At 40.4% G+C, this 13213-nt stretch overlaps 1 protein-coding gene across 1 annotated transcript; it reads right to left on the reverse strand.

Annotated features, from left to right (window-relative positions):
- Positions 1–4769: 4769 nt before the first annotated feature.
- Positions 4770–7550, reverse strand: LOC310648581 (uncharacterized protein). Its single transcript, XM_083376485.1, has 3 exons — positions 7481–7550; positions 7200–7361; positions 4770–5816 (listed from the first exon to the last, which is right to left on the reverse strand). The coding sequence occupies exons 1-3, from the start codon at positions 7537–7539 to the stop codon at positions 5588–5590; spliced, it is 450 nt and encodes a 149-aa protein (XP_083232611.1). The 5' UTR covers positions 7540–7550; the 3' UTR covers positions 4770–5587.
- Positions 7551–13213: the final 5663 nt, after the last annotated feature.

The raw sequence follows: 13213 nt of genomic DNA on the forward strand, positions 1-13213 counted from the left end.
TAAAATAAAAATAAAAAATAAAAAAACTTGGAGGTCTTCAAGTCCAACTCCCTTATACCACTTCAGGCAGGAAACCCTATACCATTTCAGACAAATGGTTGTCCAGTCTCTTCTTAAAAACTTTCAGTTTTGGAGAATTTACAACTTCTGGAGGCAGGTTGTTCCACTGATTAATTGTTCCTGTCATAAAATTTCTTCTTAGTTCTAGGTTGCTTCTCTCTTTTATTAGTTTCCATCCATTGCTTCTTGTCCTGCCTTCAGGTGCTTTGGAGAATAGCTTGATTCCCTCTTCTTTGTGGCAACCCCTGAGATACTGGAAGACTACTATCATGTCACCTTTAGTCCTTCTTTTCACTAAACTAGACATACCCAGTTCCAGCAACCATTCCTTTTATGTTTTAGCCTCCAGTCCCCTAAATCTGTCATGTACTGCTGTAATCAGTTCAGAAGGATTTAAGAAGTACAAGCCTATCCCTCTTAATTAGGGTTTTGTTAGCACTATATTTGTTAGAACTAGAATTATGACTTTTAGGGAAAAGATATGCAGCAACCAAGATATATAGCATGTAACAGGCAACAGAAAGCATGTTTTAGATTTATTCTTTCAGAAGAGATGGCTTAAATTATCCTCTTGGGCCATTTTTTTCCATATTTTTCCCTATGAGTGCAAAATAAATTGAGCTGCTTGATTTTAATTACATAAAAGGTTCATGAACGAAGAGTTAAACACCACTCTCTCATAAATTGTGTACTCTTCTACAATTTTAGGGAGTTTCACTTGCATTTCAATGTACGGTAACTTTGTTATGGTTCTTATTTCTTATTTGCAAGAGTTATTAGATTTATATTCCATCGTTTTTCCAGAAGTTCAAAGCAACATATATAATATTCCTATTTCTTATTATTGTCCACAACAATCCTATGAAGCAGATTCAGCTAAGAGATAGCAAGTAACTTCTGTGGCTGAAGAACAGGAATTGGAATATGTCACCAACATTGTATGCCTATGCACCATTAAACAGAAATATTTATAAACTGCATAAGAAAACTTGGAGTTCGTCTTCTCAGTGGTGTACCAGAAAAACTGAAATTTAAGTTGTTAAAAGCAGATAAGCTAGTCAATATTTTGTGGGCTAGTAACTTTTACTAAGGTACTGTTATTTAATGCAGGACAAAAAGATATAATCCTAGTGTATCCCCAACTTTATTTTCACAAAATCCAAGTAGTAAAAACATGTGTTGTAAGGAGCAGAGATGTAAAAAACCATTTCTGCAGGCCCAGCTTTATTGACAAATGTTAATTATGTATGCATTATATTTTTAACTCTCCCATCTTGGACTTCTCAAACAAATATGGGGTTCTCAACTATGTTTCCAAACTGATGCTGCTTAACTCCATTGCTAAAAGACATTGTATGGCTATTTTTCTTCTGTCTCTCAACATGCAGTTCTGTGTGAAGATATTATTGTTGTTATTTTATCCTGCTTTTTATATACATCTTAGGGCAGCGAATGTACCTAATACTCCTATCTCCTATTTTCCCCACAAAAACCAGCCTGTGAAGTAGGTTGGGAATGAGAGAGACTGACCCAGTCACCTAGCTGACTTTCATGCTTAAGGGAAGCCTAGAACTAGCTTCTAGACCAGCACATTCACTGCTATACCAAACTGGCTCTGACTGCATATGAAAGCAAAGCAGTAATAATATAGTGGGGTGATAACAAAAGATGATGTGTCTGGATTACCCTGTATAAAAATCCTTCAATGAGTCAGGAAGTAAATTTATGACGATCATCTCATCTTGAAATATTCCTAATATTTGCCATCCATTGAACAGACTCAAGTCAATTTAATTTCTGCAAGTGGCTTCATCATGTGCCCCCAGTCATATCAGTTGCTCTAGGGATTTACTGAGAGTAGATATTTAAAGCAGCCAATATTACAGATTTTCTTCTCTTTATTTGAAGTAAACACCACAGAATGAGATATGATTGTGGAGGAGTGGTGTAGGAAACGTTGCCATATTTATTTTCTATTCCCCCCCCATATACTAACAAGATAAACAATAACCTATGAAACATAATACCAAAAATTAACATCTTCTAATAGAATTGCTTAGTCCCCCAGTGTTCCCTGTCTCTCTCTTCCCCCTTCCATCGTTCCTCAGCAGTGACCCAGGCCTGCCCAAAACTTGTACTTAATGTAACTAGGCCTTGAAGAAGCAGTGAGGTGGATCAGCCACTCTGCCCACCAACACACTTGGCATCCCCATAATTTGTCTCTAAACTGAACAAGCAGCTACCACCCGGTATAGTTATGCTCTAAACTGACAGGCTGCTATAGCATTTCCATGCTATAGCCATGCGAATCCTGGACAATAGTCAGAACAGAATGTTATCTTTGGACCACAAGACAAAGCATCTTGCTCTCAGGGCAGCCAGGAGACACATCATCCACCTTCTCTCAATAGGCTCCCTTCTTTTTAAGGAATCCAGAAAGCCAGACTCTCCCCTAATCCATGAGATTTCTCCACCCCACCGCCCAGCATCCTCTCCTCCCTCTTACTGTAGATACAATACATTCGCATCTTCTTGTGGAACGCAACATCCTCGGCTCTTAGCTCAGCCTTTTTTCTCCGGGACCCAGAACGGCTGCACATGCCTTTGTTCTCGGATCCTCTAGGCCCAATCGACTAGACCCCTCCCGGGAAGAGCTCAGGCATCCTGGGCAGTTCTCACCTTGTCGATTTGGGGCGACCTCCACTTCAGGGCAACCTGGCTCACTTCTGGATCCAGCCATGCCCAAACCTCGGTACCGCCTCCGTCACCGCCAGCCCGCCCTCTGGGGTCCCTTCTCCTTGATCCTCCTCTTCTCCATCCTCTCTTTCCCGCGCTTCCTTTGCCAGTCTCTGCACCGGTCTCTCCTCTTTCCTTGATTCCCTCTCCACACCCACCCCGTCTATTCCTCTACCCCCCGTTCAGCCTGCGTCTTTCAGCTCGTCGCCCCTCGCTCGGTCTTCGGCCTTCAGCAACATCTTCCGGCTTCCCATTCCGATTCCGGCGGTCCAATAATTCTCCCGAAATCCCTCGCGCCGTTTTATTACTCGCAGGCCGGCCGAGCGGTTCGCCTATAATTACACTGCTGCGTCGGGCTTTGGAGATCGCCCGCAGCAGATTCGATGGCGCTCGGAAATGGACAGCTGGATTCCCGGATTTCTTCAGGGACGAGGCGTGATGTCCAATTTTGCATTGCTCTCCGTTAAAGCCAGTCCCTGGATTTCCAGCTTTCTGTATGCATGAAGTGGTCATTGATCGATTGACTTCTTGTGTGCCATCAAGTCGGTCTCGATGCCTAGCAACAACATTGAATTATTTTCCTCATGACGGCCTATCGCTAGCCTGTATTTTGAAGTTTTTCAACGATGCTGTAACTGGGTTACCCTCTTCTGTTTCCTTCCATTTTTCTCTGTATTAGATCCTTCTCCAGAAAATAAGATCTTTACATAAAGTGTCTGAAGTTGAATAATTTGAGTCTGGTCATTTGTGCCTTGACTGAGACTTCTGGGTTGATAGGTTTGTTTATTGGCTGTCCAAATTTTCTTAGGAATCCTCCCCAACATCAAAGTTTAAACATGTTAATATTCTTCCTATCTTGCTTCTTCAAAATCCAACTTTCACTCCCAATAATATGCCACAGAGAATATGATAGAATACCATGGCTTGTACAATTCTGATCTTTGTAGGTATAGACACATCATGCATTTGAATAGCTTGTTCAGGCCTGCACAGTTGCTGTGTGTATGTGTGTGTGTGGGACAACTTGAAGTTGCTTCTCCCTGTTTATTAGAACATTTTTTGGATTCAATAGACATAATTTCATGTGGGGGCTTTAAATTCATTGTTACAGTGAGTTAGTGGGAAAACTGAAGCTACTTTCTGTAGTTCACTTGCTTCTTTATACTTAAAGTAGTTACGTTGGGGGGTGGGGATGAATGTCTTGTAATTCTGGGACAGCTTTTCCCAACCTGCTGTGGTCTGTCATACCTCCCCAGTTTAACAACTGGCAAGGAAGTCTGTCCATATTTCATGAGTCTGCACAAACTCTAAGGCATTTTTCAGGCTCTGTTATTTTGTACCTTGCTGAATTATATTTTGAATAATCATTCAAATTAAAGCATTTTGCATATATAGGCTTCTTTTATTTTTGCACATTTGTATGAATTAGAGACACTGGACCAGTGGGGAAAAAGTAATTGTAGGATATGCTGTCAAATTTATTGGGACATGCTCATAGATTTTTAAGCACTGAATTATTCAAAGTTGTTTTCTTGTCCCATAGAACATAGAATTTCAGATTTAGAAGACACCTTGAAGGTCTTCTATTCCAGGTGTCCCCAACCCCTGGTCCATAGACCAGTACCCGGCTGCAGCATGCCAGCAACCAGTTTGCACAAACAAGGAAAGCCGCATCCACAGGATGCAGGCAGCATACAAAACCAAGCCACCTCCAGTCTGTGGAAAAGCCTCTCTCCTGTAACCAGTCCCTGGTGCCCAAAAGGTTGGGGACCTCTGTTCTAGTCCAACCCCCTGCTCAAGCAGGAGACTCTATATCATTTCAGACAAGTAGCTGTCCAATCTCTTCTTAAAAGCTTCCAATGAGAACCCACAACTTCTGAAGGCAAGCTGTTCCACTAATTAATTGTTCTCACTGTCAGGAAATTTCTCCTTAGTTCTAAGCTGCTTCTCTCCTTGGTTAGTTTCCATCCATTTCTTCTTGTCTTGCCTCTGGTGCTTTGGAAAATAAGTTGAATGCTTCTTTTTTTGTGGTAGCTCCTCAAATATGGGAACACTGCTATCATGTCACCCCCTGGTCCTTCTTTTTACTAAATTACACAGATGAAACACAAAAGAGGATGCATTCTCAACCACTCTTTTCAGCTATACAGTGTGGAGATAGGCACAAAAACACCATTTACAACTCCAAATTGATCAGTCTGTTTACTTACAAACTCCTCTCAAAACAAATACATTATGCACCGATGAAACACAGAATCCAACAAGTCAGAAATGCCTCAGGGGAACTCTTTGATTAAAACCTCCTCCCACCAGGTCCACAGTGCTAAGGTGGTAATATCAATTTCTCTTTTGCATCCCACAAATCAAGCTGTTTTATTATCTATCTGGAAATTCCAAACCCATTTTCTATCTGCCTCTGTGGCTTATTAGAGCATATGCATGTGCATTCTGTACCCCAATGGATAGCAGGCTCTTGGTGCAAATGTAATTCCCACTCTATTAGAACAGCTCAAGCCAGAGCAAAAACAAGCAGCCTCTCTGAAGACTGCATGCTTTTGAAATTTCAGGAAGACACAAAGGACCTAATCTACACTGAGATGGAGGTAAAAGACAGAAGAAAATCGCCATCCTACATCTCAGATAATGGCCATATTCACCCAGAATGTCCACTGCTGTTTCATAGCATAGCCTCTGAGCGCTAGGATCATCCAGCCTGTTTCTCTGATCTTTACAGGTGTCCAGAACCTGATTCATGTGGGTGCCCATCTTACTCTCATCTGCAGAACAACTTTTAAGTGGGACTGGATACTCCATGGCCAGCTGCCCTGCGTTTCCTACGCCCATAGCCCATGGGATCATTTATTCCCTTGTTGTTCTTGTGGGATTCTTCTTTTTGGTTATTACCCCCATAGCGGTAAAGTAGATTGGCCAGGTTCTGGATCTGGCAAGTGCCAAGGTGGCATCCACGTGCAGGAGGTGAAGCTAACAGCTGTCGGGGCACACGGTGTCCAGGAACAGAGCTGCTGGAAGAAAGAGAATGGGAAAATGCTGGAGTCTCATGGAGGGTGCTAGGTTGAACCCAGAGCCCCACACTATGAATGCCTTTAAAATGGGAAGACGCAAGAACTAATGACTTATATTCTCAAATTTGGGATTGGGTGTGATTAGGGTTTGAAATCACATTATTATAAAGCTAGGACCAGCTTTTTATCTCAATCTATGCATCTCAGATCCCATTCTAGGGGTGGTGGTGGAATTGCCTAGAAATTAGGAAGCCAAGAAGACTTAGATGGTTTGCTAACTCAGGGCACTCCAAACTTCAGCCTCCAACCTTCTAAACAAGCATGGCTATAGTTCTCTTTATATTTTAGCATATTCATAGAGTTTCAGTTTGGGAAACATCTCATCCATCTTCTAGTAGCTAAAGCAAGTGGTTAAGTTACTGCAACCATAAGAAGAACCTTATCCAGATTCCAACAATCAATTCATGTAGCTTGTTGTTTTCTATTGTAGGCTTGCTTGCAGTTTGGGATGAGGATCCTTGTCCCTAGCAGGTGCGTGAAAAGTTATTAAGAGTCCCTAATTATTTACACACACTGTCCAATAAATTTCACCAATAATGTATTTGCCTACTGAAGGAGGAATTAAAACCTCACTAACAGGGGAGGGGAACATAGAAAGCCACTCTGCAGAAAGCATTTTGCTTCTTTTTTTCTGACACAAAATACTATTAGATTATATGTGGTATATAATGTTAGCTAGGGTTTAATAATCTTTCATTATGAGTGCCAAGTGGGTAACATTTGAAGGGGCAGAAAATATAATTGGGCTTTCCAGCCTTCCCAAGGCCACATCTGATGATGCTATGGTACTGAAAGTGATGGGGATGAATGGGGCGGGATGTGGGCTTAGGATGGGAACAAGAGAAGGAGGTTTCTATAAGGCTTTGTTATCTTTCCCATCCTAAATAAATTTCCCCAAATTAGCCTAAAATCATGCTGCCCAAATGCAATCATTTTTGTTGAATGTTAGCAATGCTGATTGAAGACATGGAGGAGATAGGGCGCGGGAAGAAATGGACAACTTCTGGGGAAGTCTCCAGAAGTCAGCTTCAAACCATGTTATATGTATCAACACTTTTTGACAATACCAAGTTCTCTGACTCTATTTTTTAAAATGATATTTATATAAAAAATAAGAGAGTTATCACACAATGTCTAATAGCAGGCAAGTTCTAATTTTATCTTCTTCTGTACTGATTCCATATATTATCCCAATATGTAAACCAAGGTAATTTTATAAAACAAAATTTGTATTAATTCATCAATTTGCTACAGACTATGCACCATGGTCAGCTTAGTCATGGGTAATCCTGTTGTGAAAACACAGTTCATTACACCTACCTCCTAAGCAAGTTCAGTTGATCTCTTTCTTGGACCAATCGTGCCCATGTGGAGGGTCTTTCCTCTATTTCCAGATCAGATTCCCGAGTGGCTCTACCATTTACTCTTCCACCAATCTTCAGGAATTGTTCCAGAAAGGAAACAGCAGGAGGGGGTGGCTGCCTGCAAGAAAAAGTAGGAAAACTTCTTTACAGTTTCAGTCTTATAAAGTTGATGCAGGAGAATCTTTTCTCTTGTAGGTCTCTTCTTTAATCACATCCAATAGTGATTTTGCTCCTTACCTGTCTGTCATTCCTGATGTCCTCCAGAACTGACATGAAGATGTCAACCAGATGAGCATCAGAAGAACCCTTCTTGAATCCATAATTCTGATCTGGAAAGAAGAGAACAAAGATGAGCCATAGAGCATCCTGGCTTAAACTTTGTTCAATATATAACATCAGGAGAAACAATAAAAGTGCCTCTGAAAATGTAACAATAGCCTTTCCTTCCTTTTTGACAACTATGACCCTCCATCTTCAATTACGGTACAATTTTCAAATGAGCTTTCACACTATCACAGAGGCATTCCTTCCTTCAGGGTTAGGTGGCTTATTGCCTTGCAGATATTGTGAATGGCATCTCCCCCTGCTCCTTGCCATTGACTTTACCCTTAGGAACTGATGAGAATAAATACTCAAGCTATTTAGAGGGCATCAGGTTACCCATCTCTTCTCTGTTATCCTTTTAGAAGTGAAATCCTGAGCAGTTTCAATATTCATAACTTGGTTTATTAAAAATACCAGCACTTTTACCCCATAGCTACAAAAGCCAAACTCAGGGTGGCTCACTAAACCTTTATGTAAATCCATATGCCATCTGAAACAAACAAACAAACAAACATGAGTCTCAGAGCAAAAAGAAATCCCAGAGGGATGGAGATACCCACCTGATATCTCTGGTGAGTCAAGCCCAGTTGGTTGCTTTTCCTTCTTAGAAATCTATTGGGTTTTCTCTAGGAATAGCAGTGTATTTGTGTCAAGCTGGAATGGGAGTATGGCTTATATGCCACTAATCAGGAGGTGGAGCCAATGAAAGAGACAAGAAATTTTGCAACTGGACAGGATAAGGGCAGGTCCTTCTGCTTGTTTGCAAGGCTGGGTCTGCATCCTCTCCCTGTTACCAGTCACGGCTGCTTCCATGCTTCCAGTCAGGCACTGCACTATCACACTGACTCATCAAGAACTAAGGCATCCTGTCTGACACAGCAGGGGTCTCGTTCCCTTTATTCATCTCCTTGATGCCTACTCCTGACTTCCCATAGACCTACCTATATTATACAATTAGTAAATATAGTTCCTGTCTCCTTGATATTCTGCTCTACATCCTGTGCCTCAAGATTTGAATACCCTTAGATTTGGCTCTCTCACATGTAAATCCCACCTAGGGTTGTCTGGAATAGAACAAGGAAAAGCATTCAATTGTTTATTTTACTTCTATACCAATTGCCAGGAAGGCAAATGGGGAGTATTGACTTAGCTTAAACTGGGCCCCACTAATGGGTTAGCTGCAAGTTTGTAAACCCTGTTAAGATGCTCTACATTGCACAACCATAAAACCGTTGTTTTGATTTGGAACTTTTAAAGTGCCTTTCCTTAAATTCATTAGATAATGTTCAAATGTAATCTAATGGACCCACTGTTAATATATATATATATATGTTAAATGTTAAATGTTTGTTAAGCATTCAGAATACACTTGCTTAGGCCCAGACACGACACAAATCTTATTTCCTGTTTCAGCCTAGCCCAAGGCCATCTACAGGCAGTAGCCACAGTAGTGGCAGCTCATATGTGTGTAAATTTTTTGGCTTGCTAACAAATAAAGGTCTCCCTTTATTCTTTGTTAGCAAGCCAAAAAATTTACATACACACACAGAGATTATATATATACATATATACAATATATATATATATATATATACAAATATACAGTATATGTGTATATATATATATATATATATATATATATATATATATATATATATATATATATATATATATATATATATATATATATATATATATGTTTGTATTAAAAGACCTCCCAGGTTTATTCTCACCTTATGATTCTATGACCTCAGAAATCCACAGAGGGCAGAGGAAATGGCTTTGATAGATATGAGAAACTGCCACTATTGAGGAATGATCAGACAAAAGGGGACCTGCATTTGGAGTAAGAAAATAATAATAATAATAATAATAATAATAATAATAATAATAATAATAATAATAATAATAATAATAATAATGAAATGGAAGGCCTAATACTGGTTGCTCAAGAACAAGCACTACAAACTAATGGCATGAAAATGAAGATACAAAAATCTACTGACAATCCAAATTGCCGACCTTGCAATGACAAAGTTGAAACAGTTTCACATTTAATATGTGAGTGCAGCAAAATCGCACAAACTGATTACAAAGCTAGACATGACCAAGTTGCTAAACTAATCCACTCAGTATTGTGTAAAAAAATACGACTTGCCTGTGTCCGAAAAGTTGTGGGAACATAGGGTGGAAAAAGTTGTCGAGAATGAGAGGGTGAAGATCTTGTGGGACTTCCGAATACAGACAGATCGCCATTTGGAACACAACACGCCAGATATCGCAGTCATAGAGAACCGAAGCGCACAGCTGATTGATATTGCTGTACCAGGAGATGCCAGAGTCGAAGAAAAAGAACTGGAAAAAATTATGAAATACCGCGACCTGGCCATCGAAACTGCGCGATTATGGATGAAACATGTTACAGTGATACCCATTGTCATCGGAGCACTGGGAACTATGTCCAAAAACTTTGCAAAATACATCAAGAAATTGCAGCTTCCTGCAATAACTTGAGCAAAGCTACAAAAAACTGCACTACTCGGAACATCTTACATTTTAAGGAGATACTTGGTTGATACCTAGGATGCTGGCAGCAACCCATGTCAACCATTAATGCCAGTCAGTTTGAGTGTTCAGTTGACTGAGTTTCATGTTTTATGAATAAAAGTTTTATATAATAATAATAATAATAATAATAATAATGATGATGATGATGATGATGATGATGATGAAGAAGAAGTTGGAAGGGACCTTGGAAGTCATCTAGTCCAACCCCCTGCTCAGGCAGGAAACCCTAAACCAGTGATGGCAAACCTTTCAGAGACCGAGTGCCCAAACTGCAACCCAAAATCCACTTATATGTCGTTGAGTGCCAAGTGGGTGTAGCCCATTGGGTGGGTATGGCCATTTGGTGGGTGTGGCCCATTGGGTGGGCTTGGCTGTGGTGGTAACGGCAGACTGGGTGGGACTAAAAAGTTCAATCAATCAATTCCAACTTTGTCAGATTTTTTTTTCCCACAAGAAGTTGAAATTGAATCAATTGAACTTTTTTTTTTGCACACAGCAGTGGAGGCCTAAAGCGAAAAAGTTTTATAAAACCCAGTTGAAGGCCTAGGACTGGGGTGACGGTGCACGTATCCACAAAGAGAGCTTTACGTGCCACCTGTGGCACGTGTGTCATAGGTTTGCCACTAATGCCCTAAACCATTTTGGACAAATGAATGTCCAGTCTCTTCTTAAAAACTTCCATTGTTGGAGCATTCACAGCTTCTGGAGGCAGGTTGTTTCACTGGTTAATTGTTCTAACTGTCAGGAAGTTTCTCCTTAGTTCTAGGTTGCTTCTCTCCTTGATTGGTTTCCATCCATTGCTTCTTGTCCTGCCTTCAGGCACTTTGGACAATAGCTTGACTCCCTCTTCTTTGTGGCAGTCCCTGAGATATTGGAACACTGCTATCATATCCCCACTCATCGTTCTCTTCATTAAACTAGACATACCCAATTCCAGCAACCGTTCCTTATGTGTTTCAGCCTCCAGTCCCCTAATCATCTTTGTTGCTCTTCTCTGTACTCTTTGTAGAGTCTCAACATCTTTTTTACATCATGGTGACCAGAACTGGATGGAGTATTCCAAGTGTGGCCTTACCAAGGCATTGTAAAGTGGTATTAATACTTAATGTGATCTTGATTCTATCCCTCTGTTAATGCAGCCTAGCACTGTGTTGGCTTTTTTGGCAGCTGCAGCACACTGTTGGCTCATATTTAAGTGATTGTCCCCTAGGACTCCAAGATCCCTCTCACAGTTACTACTATTGAGCAAGATACCCCCTATATTATTCCTGTACATTGGGTTTTTCTTGCCTAAATGTAGAACTTTACTTTTTTCACCATTGAATTTCATTTTGTTAGATCACGCCCAGTGTTCAAGTCTGTCCAGATCCTCCTGTATCTTAAGCCTATCTTCCTGAGTGTTAGCTATTCCTGCCAGCTTGGCATCGTCTGCAAATTTGATGAGTTCCCCATCTATCCCCTTGTCCAAATCATTAATGAAGATATTGAAGAGCACTGGGCCCAGAATAGAGCCTTGGGGCATCCCACTACACACTTCCCTCCATGTAGATGTGGTTCCATTGAGGACCACATGCTGAGTACGGCCGGTCAGCCAGCTACGAATCCATCTGGTGGTGATGCTGTCTAACCCACATTTTTCTGTCTTATCAAGTAGTAGGTTGTGATCTACTTTATCAAATGCCTTACTGAAGTCCAAGTAAATTGTATCTATAGCATTCTTCTGGTCCACTAATTTTGTCACTTGGTCAAAGAATGCAATAAGATTTGTCTGGCATGATGTGTTTTTTACAAACCCATGTTGGCTTTTAATAATGACTTTGTTTGCCTCTAGGTGTTCACTGATTCATTGTTTGATTATCTTTTCCAGAATCTTCCCAGGTATTGAGGTCAAGCTGATAGGTCTGTAATTTCCTGGATCCATTTTATCCCCTTTTTGAAGATGGGAACAACATTAGCTCTTTTCCAGTCCTCTGGTAGTTCCCCAGTGCTCCAGGATCTTTGAAAAATATAGTTCAGTGGTTCTGAGAACACATCTGCCAGTTCCTTGAGAACCTTGGGGTGTAATCCATCTGGTCCTCGTGATTTGAACTCATGTAGGCTGGACAGGTGCTCATTTACCATTTTCTTGCCTATCTTAACTTGTGTTTCTATTCTGTTTTTTATAGCACTGGTAGGTTGGACTGTTTTTTTCCCTTTGTGTAAAGACAGATGCAAAAAACGAGTTAAATAGTTCTGCTTTCTCCCTGTTGCTTGTCACCTTCTTGCCACTTTCCCCCACTAATGGACCAATCATTTCTTTCACCTTTTTCTTGGTTTTTACATGTTGAAAGAAGCTTTTTTTTGTTATTTTTGACTTTGGTCGCAAGCCTTAGTTCATTTTGAACCTTAGCTTTCCTCACTTCATCTTTGCAGGCTCAAGTTATTTGCTGATATTCTGCCTTAGTTATGTGCCCCTCTTTCCTCTTTATACTTGTCCTTTTTATCTTTCAATTTATTAGAGAGTTCTTTATGCAGCCATGTTAGTTACTTTTGAGAGCTGTTATTTTTCTTCTTTGTTGGTATTGTGCTAGACTGGGTTTTTATTATCTCACTTTTCAAAATTTTCCAAGCTTTCTGAGTTGTTTTCCCCTTGAGGATTCTCATCCATAGAATCCTTCCCAAGCCCTATTGAAATTAGGTCTCTCAAATCCAAGACTCTAGTTTGACTGTGTTCTATTGCTTGTGCTTGCATAATGTTGAATTCCAATATTGCATGCTCACTCCCCCCTCCAAGGTTCTTGTGGCTTCAATACCTTCTATCATTTCATCTCTGTTACTGAGAATTAGATCCAATATGGCTGATCCCTTAGTTCCCTTCTTTACTTTTTGGGAGACAAAGTTGTCTGCTAGGTTTGTCAGGAATCTGTTTGATCTTCTACTTGGTGCAGTTTGTCTCCCAGTTGATGTTTGGGTAGTTAAAGTCTCCCATTACTATTGTGATGTGCTTCTTACATTCCTTAGTTAGCTGACTAGCAAAAAGTTCATCTATTTCCTCTGTTTGGTTGGGTGGCCTATAGTATACACCTATGGCAATGTCAT

This window comes from Vipera ursinii (assembly GCF_947247035.1).
Source record: "Vipera ursinii genome assembly, chromosome: Z".
Taxonomy (NCBI): domain Eukaryota; kingdom Metazoa; phylum Chordata; class Lepidosauria; order Squamata; family Viperidae; genus Vipera; species Vipera ursinii.